The sequence below is a fragment of the Barbatula barbatula genome (genome assembly GCF_947034865.1).
Source record: "Barbatula barbatula genome assembly, chromosome: 14".
Classification (NCBI taxonomy): Eukaryota; Metazoa; Chordata; class Actinopteri; order Cypriniformes; family Nemacheilidae; genus Barbatula; species Barbatula barbatula.
In genome coordinates this window covers 22,789,967-22,813,956 of record NC_136777.1, presented here as the reverse complement: position 1 = coordinate 22,813,956, position 23,990 = coordinate 22,789,967, and the positions used below count along the sequence as shown (strand labels likewise).

At 40.3% G+C, this 23,990-nt stretch overlaps 1 protein-coding gene across 1 annotated transcript in view; it reads right to left on the bottom strand.

The window, feature by feature from the left end:
• Positions 1-23,990, bottom strand: part of slit1a (slit homolog 1a) — a 50,245-nt gene that overhangs the window by 6,733 nt on the left and 19,522 nt on the right. Inside the window, exons 5-32 of the mRNA XM_079473010.1 lie at positions 21,783-21,854; positions 21,630-21,701; positions 21,447-21,518; positions 20,973-21,136; positions 20,194-20,341; positions 17,511-17,582; positions 16,447-16,518; positions 13,869-13,940; positions 13,493-13,636; positions 12,847-13,010; positions 12,629-12,652; positions 11,761-11,905; positions 11,600-11,674; positions 11,246-11,389; positions 11,011-11,154; positions 10,448-10,614; positions 7,901-8,036; positions 6,834-6,902; positions 6,676-6,747; positions 6,528-6,599; positions 5,548-5,619; positions 5,304-5,467; positions 5,004-5,128; positions 4,830-4,927; positions 3,865-4,004; positions 3,637-3,730; positions 3,364-3,501; positions 474-702 (exon numbers count right to left, since the gene is read on the bottom strand). Of these exons, the coding sequence (XP_079329136.1) occupies positions 474-702; positions 3,364-3,501; positions 3,637-3,730; positions 3,865-4,004; positions 4,830-4,927; positions 5,004-5,128; positions 5,304-5,467; positions 5,548-5,619; positions 6,528-6,599; positions 6,676-6,747; positions 6,834-6,902; positions 7,901-8,036; positions 10,448-10,614; positions 11,011-11,154; positions 11,246-11,389; positions 11,600-11,674; positions 11,761-11,905; positions 12,629-12,652; positions 12,847-13,010; positions 13,493-13,636; positions 13,869-13,940; positions 16,447-16,518; positions 17,511-17,582; positions 20,194-20,341; positions 20,973-21,136; positions 21,447-21,518; positions 21,630-21,701; positions 21,783-21,854 (3,160 nt within the window). The remainder of the gene's footprint in view (positions 1-473; positions 703-3,363; positions 3,502-3,636; positions 3,731-3,864; positions 4,005-4,829; positions 4,928-5,003; positions 5,129-5,303; positions 5,468-5,547; positions 5,620-6,527; positions 6,600-6,675; positions 6,748-6,833; positions 6,903-7,900; positions 8,037-10,447; positions 10,615-11,010; positions 11,155-11,245; positions 11,390-11,599; positions 11,675-11,760; positions 11,906-12,628; positions 12,653-12,846; positions 13,011-13,492; positions 13,637-13,868; positions 13,941-16,446; positions 16,519-17,510; positions 17,583-20,193; positions 20,342-20,972; positions 21,137-21,446; positions 21,519-21,629; positions 21,702-21,782; positions 21,855-23,990) is intronic.

The window sequence follows — 23,990 nt, the reverse complement described above, 5'->3', positions numbered from 1 at the left end:
AAGCATGGTCATAGCTCCATTATTATTCTGTGGGTTCAAAAGAGCTCAAATTGTTGCCTGGCTATGTTGCTATATACGTTATTCAACAGTTAAAGAAATCCAGGGAACAGTAAAGTGTTACCAAGTCACATTTCTAATGCCTCCAGGGTACCGTGCTGACGCTTATCTAGAAATGTTACTTTTACAGGTTGCACATAATTTGTTTTATTGGTAGATGCAGTAAAGCGCAGTTAATGCATAGTATCATGGCAACTTGCATGTTAGGTTCATCATAGGTTTCTTGATTGTCACAGCTCTTAATGGCCCGACGCCTGATAATGTGCAAAATAACTGAATAAGCTTAACAACAGCTTTAAGAGCATCATTGGGCCATATTCTTTATTTGTTGTTGTCTACATTGAATGACATTGATTTATGTACTGTATAAATACTTTTATAAAAAATATAAAATACATTTGGGCTTCAGTGAATACCTGTAGAGTGATGTTGGCGTGTGGCCAGTTCTTTAGGTCACTCAGGAGCAAGTAGGAGTCTCGGTCCACAAAGTTAACGCTAACCAACTTTTCACAGCGTGGTCCACCAAACCCTTCCAGGCACTGACACAGCGGATGGCCGCCTCGCTCCACACAGGGCGCATTGTTCTGACAGTCGGCCAGGTCGCATGGAGATCGCAGTGTAGATGGCACTTCACACAGCTGTCCACTGCTCACAACATTTACAGTAAGGCCAACCTTTATAAGCTCAAAGCTAATTTTCAAAGTTCCTTGTTTACATCTACACACATTATGACAGACGCTTATCCAAAGCAACTTGAATCTATCCATTTTATCAAAATGTGTTGCCTGGGAATCAACCCCATGATGACCTTTACACCTTAGCTAATGTAATGTGCTACCAATTGACCCTTCGCCTGGAGTTTAATTGACAGGTGACCTAACAATTTACAGACTTCAAGATATGTCTACGCTTTCAAAGATCAATATAGTTACTTTATTTTTTATTTAAAAGTGTCAACTCGAATTGTCAAAAAAGAAACACTTTTCGGACCAATTTCGTAAGTGTTCTATGAGAGAGCTTTAAACTGCATTATTAATATGAATCTAGTATGAATATTACGATCTCAGCCTGTTTCTCCTGTCTTGTGATCTTTTGTGTCTTGTGTTTTATGCTCCCATTTCCTGTGTGCCTTGTCCAGCAGATTCAGTAGATAGGTTTGTCCATCTTTGTCAATGTATCACACCAAGTACTTTTGACATTGCATACCTTACTGACCTTCCAGATTTTGCATGGATTTCTATTGTTATGGATTCAACAAACAACTCCTAGCTAAATTCCTCCATGATTGTCCTTGAGTGTTTGTTGCAGAATTAATTGATTACATCTTTCATCATTTTAGTTGGTTACATGCTCAGCGTAGGGGCAGCTGATGAGGATGTTGGGCAGTAAGCCATCATGACTGCCACAGCAGAGCCTCCAGCCGTCATGGCCAAAACTGCAGAGTGCCACACCAGAAGCGCCAAGCTCAGTGGTTCCACTACTATCGTCTGCACTTCCTGTGTTTGCCACTGTCCAGAAGCCACTCTAGCCTGGCCCAGTGCTCTCTGCCATGGTCAAGACAGTAGCCTTGGACTTCCCTCTTCCCTAGCCTCCCTGGTCTTTATCACCACCGGCTCCTCTCTGGTCTTGAGCTGCATCCTGTTACTCTCCTGGTTCACTCTGGTTGGCTCAGACTGCATCTGGTCCACTGTGGTGGACTTAGCATCTGCCTGCACTGTCGTGACCAAACCTAATGCATTTGGATCTGCTTCTCTGCCTGGTGTTAGCCTGACTCCCCATAGAAAAAAAGTTGTTGAACTAAAGTTACAACAAAGTAAATAACAAGTTCCGTTAATCCGTCAGCCGGCCGGCTCACGCCCCTTCTCGCTTGTTTAGCAGTTCCCCGAAGATGGTCCTAAGCCGTCTTATTCCTCAGCCACGCGCTCGGACACGAGCCGTGGAGGTGAGAGGTCCCTGCAACATCGGAGCACGACCTGCCGGCATCAGACTCTGGCGATTCCCTGAAGCTTCCTCCCTCGGGAGGTCGAGCACAGGTGAGAGCAGACGTCAAGGTGTCAGCCATGCTCGCTCGGACCGCCGTGAGTGTCGGGTTGCGGTGCACCGCAGCCCTGGCGCTCGCGGCTGGGTACTTCGCACATTGGGTCCGGGTCCAAGCCGTGCCTGGCTCAAGTGCCGAGTTTTACCGAGGCGCATAAGGAGTTCAGTAAGACCTGGAGCGCCCCCTTCGGTGCGCTTCCGTCTAGCTGACTCTATCGCCCTCTCTTCCCTCTTAGCGTGTTTGAAACCATGAGTTGTGTAGTACAGAAACAAATGTATAGTACAATCCAATGTCGGATATAAGCGTCTGCCAAATGCGTAAATGTAAATGTTACATTTATGTTGCACCATGCTGCATGACTAGATTCTTTAGGTCACCCTAGGTATTTAAGGTAAAAATTTTTACAAAATACATCTATGTAATGTAGTGGAGTAAAACGTACGATATTATGCTTAAGAACAGTGTTTCTCAACTGGTTTGGCAATGAGACCCACACTTTCCCATGGTCACTAAGCAGTGACCCACTTTTTAGCCCATGTGTAGCCATCACCATAATATGAATATATTCAAAATAACATGGTATTTTGGGGTTATGGAAACAAAAGTTACCATGGTGAAAACACAATACTAACACGAACTGTTAATGAAAGATGAATGTGAATATCATACCTTCATGTATATCCTTCCCAGCTAACACATTTATGTGATTTTAGGTACTTTAATTTTATACGTTGCATGCCACGCTCGTAGCTTCTTTAGCGCTTAAGTAAAGCATTTGTGTGAATACAGCACTGCATTACGTCTGACAGGACAGGATATTTCGATTTTCTGAAGTGAAAGACTTTTTATTTTGTAACAAGTTAAGAAAATAACGACAGAATTATGATACTGACATTCAGCCTGACAACATCTTACCGAAACACAGATATTGAATTGAGACAGGGAGCACTCACTTGCTCAGGCATCTGCCAACAACCTTCGTACACATATTTCAAAATAAAAGTTTCGCATCAGAAAACCATTTAGAATTAAGTTTTTTGTTGTTGATGTTGTTTCTTAGATGGTACACTCCACGACCCACTTAGAGCGGTCTCGACACCCACCAGTTGAGAAACACTGCTTTAGAATGTAGTAAAGAAAAATTTGCTACAAAGTCCAGAAACTATACTTACTAAATACTTACTTTTTCACCTTTTCATTCTAAACTAATTCTTTCGATTCTAAGAATACTTCATAACAGTTTTTATTTGGGGAATATTTTTACTGACCTGTAGCCATGTGGACAAACACAGGTGTATCCGTTTATTTCATCCAAACATTCTGCCCTGTCATGGCACTTGTGTTCTCTACAATCGTCATAGTTTACACTGCAGTCATCACCAACGAAACCAGGTTCACATATACATCTAAAGCACACACATACACAAATGAAAGCATTCAATATGAGGCTTTTTTGTGATCAGCTTTCTGAATCAAGTATTTGAAATATTAGCTTAGAAAAAGCTCTAAACGTGGTTACAAGATGACAGAAGTGTATTTACTTTGGGCCGGTGGCTGTAATGACGCAGGTGGATTGGTGCTTACAGGGACTTCGACCAGAAGCACACATATCCTCCAGTTCTTCACACATCTCCCCTACACACACAGAGAGAGAGAGAGAGAGAGAGAGAGAGAGAGAGAGAGAGAGAGAGAGATGAAAGACGGTACGCATGTATAATAATAATAATAAGGTGCTAGGATGATATATGTTGAGTACGTTTATTACAGACCTGTGTAAAAAGGAGAACATAAACAAGTGTAGTTGTGAAGGCCATCTATACAGGTCGCTCCATTCTGACAGTCATTATCTTTACAATTGTCAATGTCAATCTCACACGTGAGACCTTCAAAGGCCGCAGGACAGGAACAGCTGGGAAAACAAAGAATAAGAGTTTCCAATGAGATCAAATCCTCTATGAGCTGTGTAAGAGAATATTAAGAAATGTATGGCTGCTCCATATATACTGCATCGGACAAAAATGAAGTTTAACAGAAAAAAACCTCAGGAAAGACATAAAGTAACCCAACATCATTACAATAGCATGACAGGAGTTGTCTACCTATCTGACCGTTACATTTTTTCAGTAAAATGGTGAATCATCAAACCTATTGCAATTAATTTATGGATTGCCACAAAGCTCTGTTTTAGGGCCTTTGTTATTGTCTGTATATGTGACCCTGGACTACAAAACCAGTCATAAGTAGTGCAGGTATATTTGTAGCAATAGCCAACAATACTTTGTCTGGGTCAAAATTATTATTTTTTGTTTCATGCCAAAAATCTTTATGATATTAGGTAAATATCATGTTCAAAGAATATATTTTGTAAAAATATCAATCATTTAAATATAATTAAAACGTTTAGCTGGAAACATGGCTATACAATTTACTAACTGCGGCCTGCTATTTGGGAATTACCCACTCAAGTTTGGGATCTATGTACAGTAAAGCTCAGAATTTCTGCTTTCGGGTTCATCTACTCTTCACAACGTCATTACAGTGGTAAGCCCATAGAGAGCGTTAAAACTAAACTGTTTCTTCTAAGTAACGGCCTGCTACAGCACCTTTTTTTCAGCCAAATATTATCCTATCCTAACAAACCATGCATCAATGGAAAGCCTATTTGTTGTAATATCGTTGATATTATGTTTGCCACTATAATATAGAAAGGTTCAGATGATCAAAGCACACTGACCTGTAGGCTTTATTGTTTTCTTCAGACACATTGCATATTCCTCCATGTTGACAGGGCTCGCTGACACAAGCATTAGGCACTATATCACAGTTCTTTCCCTGGGCAAAACAGCAAACACATAAATGTTTCATGTTCTGTCAGCCCTCAGACTGATTACATGTTGTGTTTACTTACCTTAAACCCTTCTAAACAGCTGCACCTGTAGCCGTCCAGCTCATCTTTGTGACAGGTCCCGCCATTTAAACAGGGACTGGACACACATGGGTTACATTTTGCCAGTATGGCCGTGTCCACCTCACCTGTACACACAAGCCTAAATAAGCTTCTTCAGTTCCCAAAGAAAACATAATACAGTGGGCTTTATACATACTTTTACCTGCACATGGAAAGGGCTCACTTTTGTGTGGTTTGTTTAGATTTCTGCTTAAGTTTACTCATGGATTATTTTGCGTAAAATTTTATTATTATTTTTACCTTGACATTCAAACCTCTTGGCAGGTGTGGTGAGAAGCAGTTTGCCCTCCATGCCATGCGGACTGACACAGCGGGCAATTCCAGGCTCCTTGTAGCCGGTTTTCACCCAGTCAGAGAGCCAGCGCAGTCGGCAATCACAGTACAGTGGGTTCGCCCCAATAGCCCTGGACATTTTCAAACATGGTCCAGCATGAACCAACATTGACATAAATAGATTTGTAAATGTGTTTGTTTGATTGCTCACAGATGTGACAGCGATGTAGCGTCATTGAAGATCCCATCAGGCAGCTCCGAGATGTCATTGCCATGCAGAGACCTAAAAAAACCCACAAACACACACACACACACACACGCACGCAACATGTAAAGCAACGTTTATTCCCGCTTTAAATTAACCGCCTGTTATGAGAGAGTGCGAGCACCATCAACTGACCCTTGAGTCACGCGCTGTTATTTTTTAAACCATTCCTGAGCGCTGTGAATAAAAGAAACACTGCCAAATGTGTATGTTTGTGTAATTCCCATTATTTGTTTGTTATAATTCCATACATACGCAGTGTTGATTTCTATTGCCATTGTCAACATGCAGCATTAGTATCAGTTCAGCACGCAAACAATCTTTGCCATAGAGAAAGATTTGCCTGTAAGTTTATTTACAATCTCTAAGAATCTTTTCACGTGTTTCTATGTCTACCTAATGAATTAATGTGCAATTTGTCATTTCAGATCTTACTTATCTATGTTACTGGTGGAATATCGTATGTCTTTCAGTCAATCAGATTTGAGAACCAGAAAGAACTGTTGTATAAACTATTATAATGTGCGAGTTATCAGAGTGATATAAAGCTAAAGACTACTTTGGTGACTTCAGAGATCTTTAAGCATGCTCATCTCCTGTCCAAACTTGACCTAATGCTGCAGTGTCAAGATCTTTTTCGGTGCTTATCGAAGGCAGAAAAGCGCAGAAAAACAAATCACAGCTCATTCAATCCAGAATGTATTTTGTGGAACATTAATGTCTGGAAATAGGCCTAAGATGATGGAGTTCAAACACCGCATTCATGTACTGTGAAACTTAGGGCCTGCAAATTCGCTAAACTGCAAACCTCACTGAAATAGGAACCTAGCAAATGCTTTCGAATGTCACTTATTGTGGTTTAAATGTCATTAGGGCAAAAAAGAGAGATATGCCTTTAGAAGATAAAAAGACAAAAAGATACATACAGCAAGCGGAGAGATCGAAGACCCGCAAATGCCAAAGTTGGAATACAACGAAGAGCATTATAGCTGAGAATCCTGGAGGACAAAAACAACCAAAATAAACTGCCATACTGTAATAATAGCTTAAAAAAATGAATGTAATAACACATACAAGGTAGTAAGCTGAGTCATGTTGGCAAATGAAGAACTGGTTAGGGAGCTGATTTTGTTATTACTTAGGTCTCTGAAAAGAACAAGAAGATGAACAAGTGAAGATAAACATCATTGAAATTAAAAACTTAAAGTTGCAAAGGATATAGAGAGACCTACACCAGCTGCAGATTTTTGAAGGTGGAGAGCTCTTGTGGCACAATGCTGAACTGGTTTCCATCCAAGTATCTGCAGACAGGAGCTCAATGTTAAAGGCCTTTAATCTCACTGCTTCACTCTCTTTTCCGCATCAGTTACTCGCTAACATATTGTTCCAAACCTGAACCTCTTCATCCTTGGTAATACTTGTGCTTATCAAAACGTGCATTGCAAAGATAAATCGATGCCAAACCGTGCATGTCACGTGACTGATCACAATATAGCAGGTTAATATGCCAACGTGTAGATTCAATTTATAGAGAGTCCAGTTCCTCAGACAAAGACATTGAATGATTGAAGAAGAGAATGAATGTAGCACACGTCAAATGTTCTGCTTTTAATTGCATATGTGAAACTAAAGTAAAACTTCGTTTGTGTGCGTCTCGCTGTTGTGTCGCCCTTTCATTGAATGTTGAAGAATGCACAGGGAATGTGAAACGCTGCGGGTCATTCCACAGAAATCCCAGCAGCTGGTTGTGGGTTTATGGGTGTTAGTTTAGGTCTGGCTGTTGGGGGCTAATAATTAGGGATAATAATGATGTGACTCCAGAACACACCTGGAAACAGGCCTGGAATCAGTGAGAGCAAAGTGTAAATGAGAGGTTGTCATGCTCTTAGGGAACGTAAGGCATCTGGTGACTGTGTGTGATTTCAGCCACTCCCACTGAAAATGATCCTCATTACACAACGACTGCAGCAGCTTTCCCCGGTCCTGCAGTTCACAGTATCAATGACATCACGATCCAGCAAACTCTCATTCGCTAATAATGTTCTTCCATTTATCTCTTGTGATTTTTGTGTTTATAGCAACCCAGATGATACACACAAAAGCAGATTATTTCAAGCACAGAGTCACTTTTACAGCAAACATCTGTCTTTCTGTCCGTGTATCAGCTCCTCCCACAACATAAATCTTGATATCATATACAGTATGTTCTAATCAACCTTTCGAGGACATTTTTGTATTTGACTTTAAATGTTCACCAGAGTTGATCATATGTTCAGAGGTGTAATAAAGTCAGTCTCACAGCTCGGTGACGTTGCGTGGAATGCCTTTGGGTAGGATGCTTAAATGTTTGTTGCTGCAGCGTATCACTGTCTCCAGACAGGTACAGTCGCTGGGACACTGGACGGGTGGAGTACAGCTTGATTCCTCTTGCACACCTGCACACAGGACAGACAAGCAGCATAAAGGGGATTTGTCAAGTCTATTGAAGGTCAATGGAAAAGACTGGACTGGCAAACCCACCGTGAAACCTCAGCGTCATAATTGACTATATGCACAGGTTCTTCCTTCCGATACGCTAGCTCAGACATTTCCGCTGAACTGACAGCTATGGGATTTCTTACTATACTCGCTGCCTTAGAAGAGTTTGAAAAGTGATAATTCAATTGAAATTTGCTGAGGAGAAACACTGAGATCTGTTGTCCCCTCATGCAGTTGAAATGAAACGTCTTTTCATCTTGTTTTACGTTTAAACAACTAAATTGATGTTATGGCATGACTTACGACTAAAGTATTATTGCCCTACTGGCTTGTCTTCCAGCACATCTGGTCTTCAATCGGCCTGAAAGAGCCCACGTCACATCCGTGCTGATTTCACTCCAATGACTGCCTGTAGCAAATCTAAATCACTGAAATGAAAGGAAACTCACCTCTAGTCCTAACTGAACTCATTCATACAGCTCTACGTTCGACTCAACGAGACACCAAACCGCTTACGAAAACCTTCCCCCAGGTTGCAGCATCCATCACACCCTTCAAAAACCAACTAAAAACACACCAGTCCCCAATGACTGACCCCTAACATCTTTAGCTAAAAAATGTGTATATTTCTCTTTTTTTATTTTTTATTTATCACTTGCCTCAGCCAGAGTCCTACTTCACAAAACATGGCCTAGTAACTCATTGCCAGAATGTTAAATGCTCTCTCACTTGTTGATTCACTGGAAGTTTTCCAGCTGGTTTATATTATTGCGGAATTCTTGCGTATTGCGCATCGACTGAATTATGAGTTTGGTCAACATTCAAACCTTTTGCTCATCAGAGTATGTAAGCGGAGTAGCAACAATTTGCTCAAAAACATTCATATTGCGATTCTCTCTCACTCCTTCTCCTTGAAGAAAATAAAGATATTATATCACAAAGCTCAAAAGCTACAAGTTTACGTTTAGCTTTTGAAAACATTAAATTAGCATTAGCAATTACCCTCTCTTATTGTTTATTAACCTTCAGAACAAATATTTTGGGCCGGTGAATGCAACGAAAAACATTTCTAAATTAGCGCAAATGCAACTACATTTGTATATATATACTGTACGTATATTTTTGTTTGTTAAGATTATAAAATTCATCTTGATCATAATTTTCCCATTTATAGACATAACTGCTGTAAATATCGGCTATATAAAGATAAGCATCTGGAGAACAGTTTTGTTGTTCATTTGAATATTTTTAAACATGCTTACCATTTTGAATGCGATTTGATGTGTGGCTGATTTTTTGTTCTATATAGTAAATGAAAAGTATTACAACTCTGAGTCGGTGTCATTCATGTTTTTGAAAAAGTATCTAAAATAGTTATGGGCAAATAAGGACAAGTTAAATGAGTTATACTGCATGTCTGCCCAAAGAATATTTTATAAAATACAAAATATCAACTGGTTACCAACCAACACAAAACTATTAATCCATATCATTGTCACAATGTGACCACAACAGGCAGATTTCGTGAAGTTACGTTGTAGGGACGAATCCAAGGCATTTCACTCTTCAGGTCGCCACAGTGTAAATTGGGTCATCAGATTACATTACCGTTTCGTAACAGTCACATATTTGGGCATATGATCCCCTTCAAGTCTCTTGTCAAACACTTGGTCAAACAAACCAGTGGCAATATAGCAACTTTAGCACTATATTTAGTGCCCTCTTTTTTACATAAAAGTGACACAGCGACATTTGTTATTTGTCAGTACCACCCTACGAGGTCTAGCTTTCTCGCCGTGATAAGCTCCTCATTCAGTTGACCGAAACGAGTGAACAAGTTAAAATCCAAACAAAAGTGTTTCCAAGCATCTGTCCCTGTAACTGACGGTTTGGGCACACGGACATGAACATAGTCCGTCTGTAAATATGCATGCAGACTATGTAGTTTGTTGGTCAGGTGGAGGCAGTGCGCAACATGGGGAAAATAAAAAGGAAGTATTGTTTGCCAATAACAAATAGCCAAAATGAGTGCCACTCTTTAATGTAGATGTATGGTGACTCCTCCAAGCTACACTAACAATAGTAGTGTTTATAATAAAAACTAGCCAACAGAACGAATACGTTAAAATTGTAACGTACACAGAACAGACCAATTTACACGCTTTAAAATCTGGGCTTCCCAATTTCATTAGCCAGGACATCTTTCAAATGACTCAAATTGTGTTGGGTTGAAGAACGTCACCTAGGATTGATCAAATGTATTTTTGGGCGAACTAAAACAACAGAAAGCCCTTTTATCACTCTATCATTAGCATAAGTAAAAAACTAAAGTTGAAGAGAAGACAGATGATCAACAGAGGCGCTTTACCCTCTTCACAGCGGAAGTCTGGCAGCGCGACATCCTGCAGGGGAATCTCTTTGAGGAAAGCTGGCTGCTGACAGCGTGGGTTTCCGGTCACGATTTTACGGCTCCTCAACCAGCCACTCAGCCATGCCAGCTTACAGTTACAGTTGAATGGGTTGGCAAGCAGGTTTCTGCAAAAACAAATATGCGTCAATCATCCAGAAAGCAAAGGAATCCCGCAAACAAATGATAACAAGTATTCTTATTTGTTTGCTAATGAAAACATTTTGTAACCAGTGAGCTAGAATGATGAGCGGTCAGAAATCCTGCATCATGTGTGATTTAGTCATAACATTTGGAGTGGTGTTATATACTGTGCAATAGAAGGGTTATTCTCAGGACTTAACGCTCAAATAAGTGTTCTTTTCATGCATTGATGTTTGGACTCGGTATCATCCACCATGTCCATATTGTTCACACCAAACCTTCTGTCCAAATAAAATGTTTCCTGAAAAAGACACAGATAAAGATGACAGGAGACAGCACTGGAAGTCAGGATTTCTGCCCACGTATCATTGGCTTCATACAGGGTTGAGAGGCTCTGCAGCGTGTCAAAGGCTCCGGGACTGATGCTCGTCAACGTGTTGTCATAGAGCGACAGCAGGCGAACGTTGTCCAGTCCTGTGAAACTGTTGTTGTGAATGCAGCTAATGCGATTGTTTCGCAACATGCTGTAAAATAAACAGATAATAAAGATGAAGACGCAATCTGATCATCAGTGATGCTTGTATCATGTCTGTGTACGGTTGTACGTGAGCTCACAGCATCCGTAGGCCGTCCAGACCCCTGAAGATGCCACTGTGCGCCGAGTCCAGTTGGTTAGCCGTCAGATGCAGTTCATTCACTGAAGACGCGCCCTCGAACGCCCCGTCCTCGATCTCAGAGATCTTATTGTTGCTGAGGTTTCTGTAGGTCACATGACAGCGTCAGTGCAGCATCAGAAGCAGCGAGGAACATCTTTTGTTGGTCCTGGAGCAGAATTCCTGTTAAAGAAACCTAAACCTGGTCCTGGTCCTGGGTGCTTGACTGACAGGAATGTTTTTCCAGGACCATCAAAGATGTTCATCGAGGAGATACTTATCATAAATATCATCTCAACCTGAGAACGCCTCTTACATTTTCTTGAGGTGAGAGAGTGTCTTGAATACACCCGTGGCCTCTATACTTGTGATCTCATTACTGTTGAGACGTCTTGTAAGAAAGTAGAATGAGAAGTGTTATGAAGCATAGCGTAATGCATCTGTCTTAAATGCAGATTATAAGATTTGTTGCCTTACAGTTCGGTTGTGGACACCGGGATGTGCTCAGGGATACGCTTGAGCCGCAGGTTTGAACAGTCCACCACATTAGACTCGCATCGGCATTTGGCCGGGCAGACCGGATCATTGCTACAGTCATTATAGAGCCTGCTGTCTTCAGTCCCTGTAACACAACAAGGCCCTATTTTAATGATGTAAGTGCATGGTCTAAAGTGCACTTAGGGTGTGTCCGAATCCACTTTTGCTAGATTAAGGATGAGAAGGATGGGCGCCAGGCGTATGGTCTAAAGGGGTTGTCTCTATTTTCTTACTGAATCATAGGTGTGTTGGGCAAAACATGCAGCAATCCAATCAGAGTCTCATCTCCCATTCCCTTTAAGAGCCAGTTGCGCTCGGGGCAGATCGCGGCGAGTGTATGATAGGGCCCATTGTGTGAATGCTGGTTGCAATACATTTCAATAAATGATAAATATCAGTCTTCTAAATTAGTGATGAGAGAAACGTTTGCGGCCTTATTTCATGTCAAAAAATATTTATTTGTTATGACTTTAAAACTCCCTTACAAAAGTTAAGACAAATGTTTCAAGTTGATTTAACCTCCAGATGAGAATCTCTGACAAAATATGGTTGTGTAAAAATGACGTATACGGGGCAGGCTGGAGCAAAGGTTTTAAAGTCTTGCTTTACTTTTAGACTGGTGACAGACGTTCAAATATTATGGAATAAAACCCTGGAAACTCCAGGACAAGAGCAAGACTTTTCCCAGAGAATATGCTTCCGTTTTTCCCTCTCCTCATTTATATATTGACGCTTCTCTGTTTGTTTTTCTTCTTAAAGCACTGGAAAAAGGGATGTGAAAATCTTTTGTTAGATTAAAGGTTCTCACCTGGGATGACGTACTGCTCTTTGGCTGTTATAGAGACACAAGCAGAAAGCAATGATATCAATTTAGGATGCAGTCACACAACCTTTTCCATTAAAATACATTTCAATTCGTAGATTCACATGCCTACTACAGAACTGTTTCCAGGTTTTAAATGACTAATATCACAGATGTAGTACTGTACTGTACTGTTCCATTGAGTTGAAAATGAGGTTATTTACCGGAGCAGCGGAACTTCTTGCTCTTGATCTGACCGATGCGTTTGTTGGCGAGACGTCTGGGACTGGTGCAGCGAGCGCCGCTGGTCTCGATGGGGTTCGAACGCAGATAATCAGCCAACCACTTAAGATTACAGTCGCAGATGAATGGATTCTGTGCTAAATGACTGCAGTAACACGCAAAACAACACATTTTCTTTAAATCCCAGTAGAAAAGCAATCTGGCCATGAAAATTTTTTTTTCCAAAAACTCTACACATTCGAACATGTTACTTTAAAAACTGTTAAACAAAACTGTTAGCAGAAACCAAAGGGGGAACAAGATCAGTCCTGTCTTTGGAGGTACTCTCTAATGTAAAAATTCAGCAAAATATCATCTTTTGTGTTCTGCGGAAGAAAAAAAAGTCATGCAGGTTTGAAATGACACGGGGATGAGTAAATGATGACAGAATTGACATTACTGGGTGAACTGTCACTTCTATGTGAGCTGCCTCACCTCTCTTGGGTTTCCAGTGTTCCATATTCCGATGTGAACACGCTACTCGCACAACTTCTACTATCAAATGCTGCGGAATAGCGCATACGTGCGTGGCTGGAGACAGACCTCTATGAGATGTATCATGGATGACTGGGATATTTTTGTACTTACAGTGTCTGAATCGCTCGCAGTGACGTAAAGGTACCCTTTGCCAGAGTTTGGATTTTGTTGTCATATAAAGACAGCAGCGAGAGATTTTGCAAGTCCTGAAACGTGTTTTCTCTCAGACAGTGGATCTTGTTTGCATTCAACAGGCTAAACACAAGGGACGGACCAGAAAGAGAGAGCAATGACTTTAGAATTATGAATTGCATCAAGCCACACATACAGTATCTCAAAGTACATCAGTGCCTTTGTGTTGTCTCAAAAGGAGATGTTTCCTAATGAAACTAGTCCTAGACCTGGCTTAAGCTAATTCCTTTTTTGTTTTTGTGTTGACTGACTGACAGTGTATTATTATATGTAAGGGTGACACACAAACACTCACAGCAGCTGAAGGGTGTGGAGTCCATCAAACACTCCTCTGGGCAGATCAGTGATCTTGTTTCCGTACAGAACCCTGGGAATTAGAGAGACATTCAATATAAAACCTTAAAATAATTCAAGATCTCAACACAGCTGAGCTCCAAACCTGGAGTCTATACTGAAACACACATTTATGCTAAACAACTTGCATGTCTTCTACATTTCTTTATTTGTATTTGTTTTCAGGTTTCACACATTTTGTTTAAGTTCATCCTGTCTTGGCACTATTTTTGGAGTTTTCAAACTTTTTGTCAAGTAAAGCACATTTAACCGAGCAAAATAATGAACACGAAACGCAACCTGAGAACAACTTTAATAGCACATTTACATGTTAATACTTTTTAAAATTTTATTGAGAAGTATTGTACATTTATTATAAATATATTTTAAAACATGTATCATTTTCTAACAAAGTGCTGTGCACTGGTAGACACACAGAGTGCCAACTCACGACCCTCCGGCATTTCACCATTTGGGAAACCCTGTTCTAAACCCTGTCTCTGTTTGATGAATAATTCCTCCTAAAAATGTAAGTTACTCAATGTTAATAACTAAATACAAACATGTTTACTTTCAGTGCTGTTGGTACTCACTACCATTGGCTTAAATGCTCCACCAGAGGGCACTCCCCTCATCACCTGGACCACGTCACAATATTTCCAGACTCAGTTCCCCTCTGCGTCATTAGCCCCCACTAGTGATTTAGTAGCATTAAACATTAAAAGTATCTGCTAACATCAAAATAACACTGTTCCATAGCATTAAACCTGTACTGTGTCCCGATCAGCTCCCGGGGTGGTAAACCAGTATATAGTGTACACGGCTTTGGGCACTGGTTGCATAAAAGCCCCTAATTGAGGTCAATAAGTCACCCTTACCTTAGTGTTTATACTCAGCATTTCACAATAGTTTCTGTCAAAACTGGCTGTAGTTATGCCATAAAATATACATTGACTTTAATAGAATGCAAATTTAACAATACAGCTACTAAAACATTTGACTTACGGGCAATATTACACAGAAAAAGACGACACTTAAGCTATTGTTTTAGATAAATACGCAAAAAGAAAAAACACTGATATAAGCATCAAACTAAAAAAATTCACGGTCGATTGCGTATCATTAGTCCCATCTTATCTCTGAAAATAAGCGTCATTACTTTCTCCACTTGAATGAACATGATTTCATTCATCGCGTTTGAGATCCCTTCATTTTTAAAGGTAGAAACTTAATAACTTTGTTGCAACACGTAACAGAACTTAGAGGAACACTTTAGTAGTTTAGTTTCTTTAAGTAAACCCTTATTTCTTGCAACCCGTTTCTCATTAAGGTTCCCTTACACCATATCTAAGGGTCTTCTTTATCTAAGGGTCTTCTCTATCTAAGGGTCTTCTTTATCTAAGGGTCTTCTTTATCTAAGGTTTTTTTTGCAACCAGGCACATTGGGTCACTGATCACTTCTAGAAGATGTCTGTAAGATGTATATGATGTAGAATGGATGTTGAGCTGCTCTTTCTAAGATGTTAAGCAGAAGTTTTTACGCAGCAGATGTTTCCAGATCTCCAGATCTTTAGCAGACGTATTAAAGACGTTCGGACGTCTCCGTGACGTATTGCAGATGAGCAAACTATGTATTGCAGATGTCTTGCAGACGTCAAATAGACGTGAGACAGATGGATTGTGCTCAGAAATATGACAATGGTAGTCAAAAGTGCCACAGAACTGCTTTCTGTCAAATATTCATCAAAATCAACAGAACAAAAACAATTATAGACTAAATGTTCCTAATATGTTAGTCGATGGGGTTTGGTTATATTAGCATTTCTCCAAAAATCGTTCTTTGTGTTCATCAGAACACAGAATCTATACAGATTTGGAACTCGAATGTGTGTAAATGACAACATTTTTATTTTTGGGTGAACTGTCCCATTAAACACAAACAAGTCATTTACTGCCTTGGTAATGCAAGAGACTGAGCTATGACTTCCATATCCCCTGTCTGCTTCCCAGTGTTCTCCATTGCCTGTGTTTCCCCCGGACTCCATTTCCCATAATCCTCCATTCTCCCTCACCTGTCACCTGTCTGCCATCATCCCCAACTGCTCATCATCTGTTCCCTCTGTCTTGTCTCGTTTATGTTAAACGGCTTAGGTGTTGTTCTCATTCTTATTTGTATTTATAATGAACATCTATGTTGCAGGCGCCGGTCTGTGGTGAACTTGACAGAATCCTTCAGCTCCAGATATTTACCAGCAGAATGAACTTTCAACTTCTCTGTTGGCAACAGAGAGAAACTGGTATCCAGGCAACTGACGAGTGACCAATCCTGAGTGGCAATGTCACTACATTCTATTAGCATGATTCAGCAAGCTTCCACAACCGTGCTGACGATTCTGGCCTGAAACGGGTTTGTAGTTGTGCCGAGCCAGGCTGTTGTGGAAACATCACTGTAACTGGACCAGACCATGTGTGGAAAAGCGCTTAAACCTTGCATCCCCATCCACAGACATACACAAACTTAGAAGCAACAAAACACTCACAGTGAGTTTAAGGAGCGTAGGCCTTGAAAAGCGTCAGGAGCGATCTCTGATATCTGGTTGTTGCTGAGATCTCTGTTGAGAAAGAGAGGACCAGAACATGTGTTTTGAGATATTGAGCTTCAACGTTTTTGCATTCCACATAGAAAACTATTATATGTCTTACAAGCATGAAAAAGACACGAAATAAACAATATCAAAATCCTCTGAAATTAGCAAATGGGGATTTTTGGGACGGGTCAAACGCAGATAGAACCTTCTGATTGTGGAAAAACACTTTCTGCTTAGAATGAGGAGGTTCTTTCTGCAACACATTTATATTGTCAAGCAACACCAACAATTCACCTGCAAAATAACATTATATTTATTTCATAATTTAGGACGCATAACTTTTTTCTTGTTCAAGTTAAGCATAAAAGGCAGTTCTAAATGTCTTATTTAGTATAGATGTTTATTAAAAGGGGTCCTTTCATGAAAAAGACATCCATAAAAAAGGCCGTTAGCATTAGCCGTTAGACTTTTTTGGCTAAAGATTGCAGGTGTTCTATTTAGTGGCTTTTCTGCAGGAAAGGAGCGGAGACTAGCAGCTCATTTGCCCTTAAAGAGACACACTCCAAAACAGCTTGTTTCTCCTCGTATGCAAACCTGGACATTTAGGGCATGGTATAATAAAAGATCTGTGGTGTATATTCTGTGGTGCAGATTTTAATGAAGCCTGAAACCAATAGATCTGGTTAGGGATGTATACCAATGGTGAAGTTGGCCACCTAAAACACAGAGGGACGGTTTCACAGCCAGGGCTTGGATTAAACCAGGGCCAGGCCTTTGTTAACGTAAGACGTTTAAGTAGCTTTATAAATGGGACTCAAACATTGCTGGTGTGCATCTCGCGACGGAACATTCACCATTTTAAGATATGTTGATGCTCAACCGACACGAGGCTTCATTTGGCTGAAGCCTTGTCTGTGAAACCGAGCCTAAGAAATTTAATTTGTTAAGTCATGATGGCAATAACTGTTTGTGCACGTGATGTGAGCGTTCCTCAGAGATGGGCTTGTAAATCTTACATTCTGCGAAGTTTCTTGTAAGGTGAAAACGCTCCAGGAGGGATGGACTTGATGCCATTTTGTTCCAGACGTCTACAGAGAAAAAGTGGAAAAAAAGAAGAAAGAAGAAGATGAAGCATGAAACATAACGGTACATTCACACGGGGCGTCAGCGTTAATGCTTCTCATTTACTTTGAATGGGGGACGTCAAGCGTTGCCGAACTGAATTGTGGGTCCGTCGGTGACGTATCACTGGCATTTCCCGCGGCATTAGTTTAAAATTTCTCAACCTCTTCAAGTGCCACAGCAGGTGTCAGTCGGTCAGATCACCTTATGCAAATAACGTAGCGCAGGCGCTAGTCAATTGCATTCATGCAAGACCGGAGAACAATGTGATAGGCAGTTGTAACTATGACGCTCACGTTGGGACACGCCCTCCGTCATGCATTGATGCTCAAGCCCTGATTACATTTGCTCTTGATTATCTTGTGGCAGTCACATGAGCACATGAGATAATAATCTCAAGATCATACCCCAAACACTCTTCAATATGACTCAATATTTTTAAACTTCCTTTAAACGTGAACCTGATTTTACTGAAATATTTTGGGTTGTGATTACATCACGCTGGTGTCTTACTGGTTTGATCTGGTTCTGGTTTAATGTCACACCCTGCGGGTACAATACTGTGAGGAAAGCACCCCTGTTTCGCTCATATAATGCCAATTGACAACCACTCAAACAGTTAACTGGCACCGGCCCGTACACGGGACAGCTGATTTACTTCAAGATTCGGGATGTGAGTTCTCGCATGACAAACATTATATCTTTGGAAAAGTCTGAGACTCTAGAAAACACATGTCATCAATGTTTATAGAATTATTTATGTACGAAGAGTTATTTGTTCATAAATTGCGTTAAAAAAATGTGATTGTGCTTCCTGCCACCCTCCCGTCAGCAGGACACCAACTTTTACTGTTGTGCTTGTAAATTCTTATCTTACCATCACAAACATTATATCTTTGGAAAGGTCTAAGACTCTAGAATACAAATTTCATCAGTGTTTCACATAATAAATTATGTAGGAAGAGTTATTTGTCCATAAATGAGAATTGATTCATAAATTAGTGTTTCATATATATATTTTTATATAATAGGTTTTTTGTTTTCATTTTGTTCACAAGTCCTTGTCTATTTGTATTTTTTCATTGTGTCTGCTATTTGAAAAATATAAAAATTGAAAATATATAATTTTTTGTGGTTTCAAACCAAGCATTTGCAAACCTAGTGGATTTTAGTGGTAGAGCAGCAAACATACCCACAAAATGGTCCATTTTTATTATAACAAGATCAAACTTGACACAAGACTTGGTGAGACTTGGGACTATAACATATTTAATTTTTAGGCTGAAACAAAAAAACGATGTACTTTATTTATAAAAGAAAAAGATAATATTTGTATATATTCTCATAGCGACATACTCTTTTTTTTTGTGATTTTCCTTTAGAAATAAAATCTGCATTTTGTTTTCTTTCAAATGAGACCAAGCTTAGGTCTGTTTGTTACAGCGCTGCACTTTGGTGTGTAGGTTTAAGAAGGGCGGTGCCAGTTCAGAGCACTCAGTGGGAAACAGAGAAACGCAATTGACATTCTTTACATTGTTGTGATTCCAGACAGCACATTCCTGCGGGCTCGTGTTCTCTGACCGCTTGGTTCACTCTATTTATGTGTGTTTAAATAAATCTACTGTAGATGTACAACAGAAGTAGTTTCATGTTTACTGTAATGTGTTCGGTGTGTATGCCTGCGGGTCAGTTGTGCTTTACACCTGGACCTTATCCTGCAGTAAGAAAACTGTATCGGTCTGCAGTGCATCTTTGGAGCAAGACTGTAACATACTTGTTGCAGAAAGTCTGCAGGTTTAATCGCTTAGCATGATGCCCTGTTGTTCTCTGCAACCTTTCAAAAAATGTGCAAGTGTGTGATCTCTGTTCAGATTTTAACATTTGTGCGGTGTATTCCAGCTTTAAGGGATTATCCACAGCCAGCCGTGCATTAAAGGGTGTTAATGCACGACGTGGACGCCAAGAACCAACCGACAAGATGCAGAAGGTGGTTGCCTCCGCGAAGTCCATTAAAATGTGTCGTGGATTATCCGCTTATTATGACTTTACAGAGAGAAAATGGCGGTAATTTTTGTCAGTTCATTTCAAACGCTGATAAAAGTGACTGGAACTACCTGTCTATATAAAAAAATTAATGATGAACCATAGATATACAGTTATATAAACTTCAATGTCTGTGTACAATTCATCTGTCACACCTCAGGACTATTTCAGTTAAACGGCGAGTTTATAGACATGTTAATTGTCAGGTTTGTTTTATACGGGTCAGACTTGTTTTGACAATCTTGTCTAGGGCCCCAGAAACCCACAGACTGGTCTGATGCCAAACCTCCTGACAAGAATAGCAAAATCTGAAGTCAGCTACTGTATATGGTGGGAAGAGAGCCAGCATCTTAATGACAATGTAAACTTGGATACAAATTTTAAACAAACTATACTGCATGTGAAAAGATGAAGAAAAACTAGTTTAACCTTTTGTCCTTCGGTCTTATTTTGACTTATTTACCCTGCTAATGGCCATCGCCCACATTGGACACAAAATTCACAGTATTGCAGTCAGTACAGGATCTCACTTACATCTCTGCCATGCTTTCGGGCAAGTTGGCTGGGATGGCTGTCAGTCCTTTGCCTCGACAGTCCACAATATTATTACTGCAGGTGCAGACCGCTGGACACGAACCTGCGGCAAAACTGCACAACTGAACACCAGTGCTTTCAGCGGGACCTGCACAGTAAAGAGAAACTTTAACTGCATCACTGTGAAACTAAATGAAATGTTCTCAGTGTTGTTGTACATCGTATTTTAAAACCAAGGTTATTAAATATAAGTTTATAAGTATATATTCATATAACACAATGGAACATGGAACACATAGAGCACGGAGTGAATCCAAATCCCTCAGTATGATGTAGATATGAGACTCAGAAGTTCGCATTACACTCTCCTTTTATTTCACGTCCTATTATTACTGCGTAGGTCAAGTTGAAAATACTTGTTACATGTAACACTTGTTGAAATGTTTAAGATAACATAAGGTGTTTAAATGTTGTCCAACAGCAACTTATACTAAAGTGAGTGGTCGGTTAAATTGGCACATACAGTTTACATGGGTCTTGATGTTATTTTTAGTAGTTTACTACTATAATAGCCAAATACAACTTAGTGGAAATAATAAAAGATAAAGAAAAATGCGCATTACTCAACTACTGTAGTGAAAGTGTTACAATGTTACATGAGCTTTAGACTCTTATACGTTTGTTTGAAATGCATTGAACGTCAATGAGAATGTAGACAAAAATGATCATGTTGATAAATAAAAAGGATTATCAGCGATAGCTCAAAAGGCTTCCGTTACCTGAGCAGGTGAACTCATGTTTCTGGACCTCGGCCACGTTGAGTCCTTTCAGTGGAGTCGGAGAGCTGCATTGGGTGAACAGGCCGAGGGCCGGACGCTCCCGCAGCCACTGAGACAACCAGGCCAGATGACAGTCGCAGTTCAGGTTGTTGGAATGCAAACGGCTGAACACGAACACAAACGTTATAACATGTTTCAGACATGTTATTTCAATATGCAAGACTGCTGTAACCTGAGGTGTAAATGTGCTTTTATCTGGTAAATGTCACACAAATGGAGCCTAATCTGTCTAATGGAATTTTTGTCCAAGAAGAAGCAAGTTTCTGTAGCAAAACATAGACAGAGAACATCTATTACAGCCAGTTCCTTTCCAGAATTGAGGTTAAATCCATCTTTCATTTGTAATGTTCATTTCACGTCATAAAAAGTGAAGAGATGAACTGATGAAGAGGAAAGGTGCTGTGTGTTACTCACAAGGTCCTGAGTTTGGGCATGTGGTTGAAGCTCGACACAGGAATACTGCTGATGTTGTTGTTGTTCAGCGTTCTGCAAAATATCAATGAACCTATCAAGAGTCTTCCACAGATTAGTGATGCGCTGTAATGATTTGCTCATGCCACAGGTTTGAGTGGTGATGTGTCTCTGTGAGATACTAACAAAACTTCCAGGTCACGTAACGCACGAAAAGCTCCGTCCTCAATGCAGCTAATGTGATTCTTGTCCAACTGACTGCAAAATACACAGGCAAACCAATGTCATGCAAATACGTCATTTCTTTATTCGTTTGATGTAGTTACGAGGCCGGCTTACAGGTTCTTGATGTCCGTGGCTCCCCGGAAGGCCTTTCGAGGAATCGCCTGGATGAAATTCTCACTCAGGTCTCTGTAAACACAGACAACACCATGCGTGCGCATAACATTAAATAAACAATGGAATATCAGAAATTCGTTTTTGAATTGACATGTCAAATCTTAGAGGAGGAGATTCCATAGAAAAGAAATGATTTCAGGAATCATTACCTGCCAATTGGCACAGTTTGAATCAGATGCCAAATGAATTAATGTTAATAAATGATGTGTGATGATCTTGTTCACACGAGAGCTCTACTGCGTCCGTCCCGACAGAAAATGATAAACATTCACGTGCTTTTCTGTCAGCTGACACTATCGTCAATTATATTCTTCGAATAAAAATCTGATTTATCAACAAATGGGTTAATAATCAGCTTGGTGCGTATTCCAATGAGGTTTATACATTGTGTGCTGAGAAATCGCTGTAGCAACAGATTCGTGGACAAGCCTGCAAATGATCAGGAAGACATGAGAATCAGCATTGAAAATCCTTTTACCATGCTTTAACAAGATCATCTGCTGAGCACAAAGCTTTCTGGGTAATCTGAGTGGATTACACGCTTGTTTTTAAGAGGCTAATGGCTCGACACTAATGAGAGGAACACAACGCAAGCGCTCATACAGTATAACCCTCACTTTCACACACATAACAGGCTAAGGAGTCAGAACAGGTCTGATACCGTAACCGTGCAGTTCTTTTTCTTTTATCTGAAGTTTTTATTCAAAAAGAGTGTGAGTGGGTTTGATGTTGGTTTGAATAGATGTACAAAACAAGAAGACACACAGGTTATACCGGAGAGCAGTGGCTCAGCACAAGAAATGACCCATGAGGTTTGGGAAGCTGCAAATCGCTAAAAAAAGAACGTCAAAGAAACATTTACACCGCTCACATCAGCAGTGTCCCAGACAAGGGCTAGAGGAATACTTGAGCAAAGACATCATTTCAGTTTTTGTTTTATCATTATCGTCTCTTTTTCTACATTCATTGTGTTACACAGATGCAGCTTACAAAAACTGAAAACATTGCTTCATGTGACAGACGGACTGTTTTTATCAGGATTTCCGTGTCATCAGATTGAAAACTGCAGAATCTGTCAAGATGTCTGGGTTTTGATTCGTTGTGTTAACTTCAAGTTTCTCTGTGGAAGACATTCATTTGAGTGTACCGAATAATAGCAAAAATACTCCAGCCACGCGTCCCCAGCATCAGCGCCTTCACCCAGCTTCACCCGTTCCCATTGTGGCTTTCTGCATTAACACCACACGTATATGCGTGCTATTTTCTTTGTGGACTTTGTTTGGAATTGTTGAATAAAGTGGTTATTTTTGCTTTATTGCGCACATAAAGTTTGTGTCCATGAAAGCTCTGTGACCTCATCAAAACTATGTTAAATTGTATTTTGAAGATGAACGGTTGTGGAATGACTCAGAAGGAAAAGGCTCACCCCTTTGGCACAGTTACCCTTTAACCATTCCATTGTTTAATTTTCAACACTTACCGGTCGATGTAAAAAATGAATAGTTTTTTTCTATGGCGTCTGATTTGTTCTCATGAATTGTCTCAAGGAGATTAAATGTCATTATTATGGCGCTGAGCATTTATCACCCAGGCAAGAACACAATATGTGACATTAGACAGCCGTGTTGTATTAATGGCCAGGAGGAATCTAAAGGTCTTGTGTATTGCTTTGTAACTGCTGCTGTAATATAAATGTCCTGAGGCTTTGTGGATCGACGATTGCTCACCAAAGGTGACGCCAGTCAAAATGACTGAGGTGAAGGTTGCTAGGAGACCAAGGTACCCAGCTGGAACTGTGTGTGTGTTTCTTTTGGAAATGTCAGTGCTGGTGTGTGAATAGACTGCCAGAGGTCTCAATAATCATCTGCAACCCCCCGCTGTCTCAAAACACTGACCTCTCCACCTCAGGGCTTCCTCAGGCAAACACAGCCTCAATCCATCTTCAGCCCTTGACAACGATGGGAACGGCATTTCAACCTGAGGCCAAGGGTGACACGCTGGAATAAAGAGAGCTGGCCTCTCAGTCGTGGGTTTGACGACGGTAACAAGACTTTTTTATCTCAGGGGTTTTTATGCTAGAAGTTAGTTGCCGGGATTAAAAAAACAGAGTTTTATTTGCTTGATCTACAGAGGCTGTGTGCGTTTTAG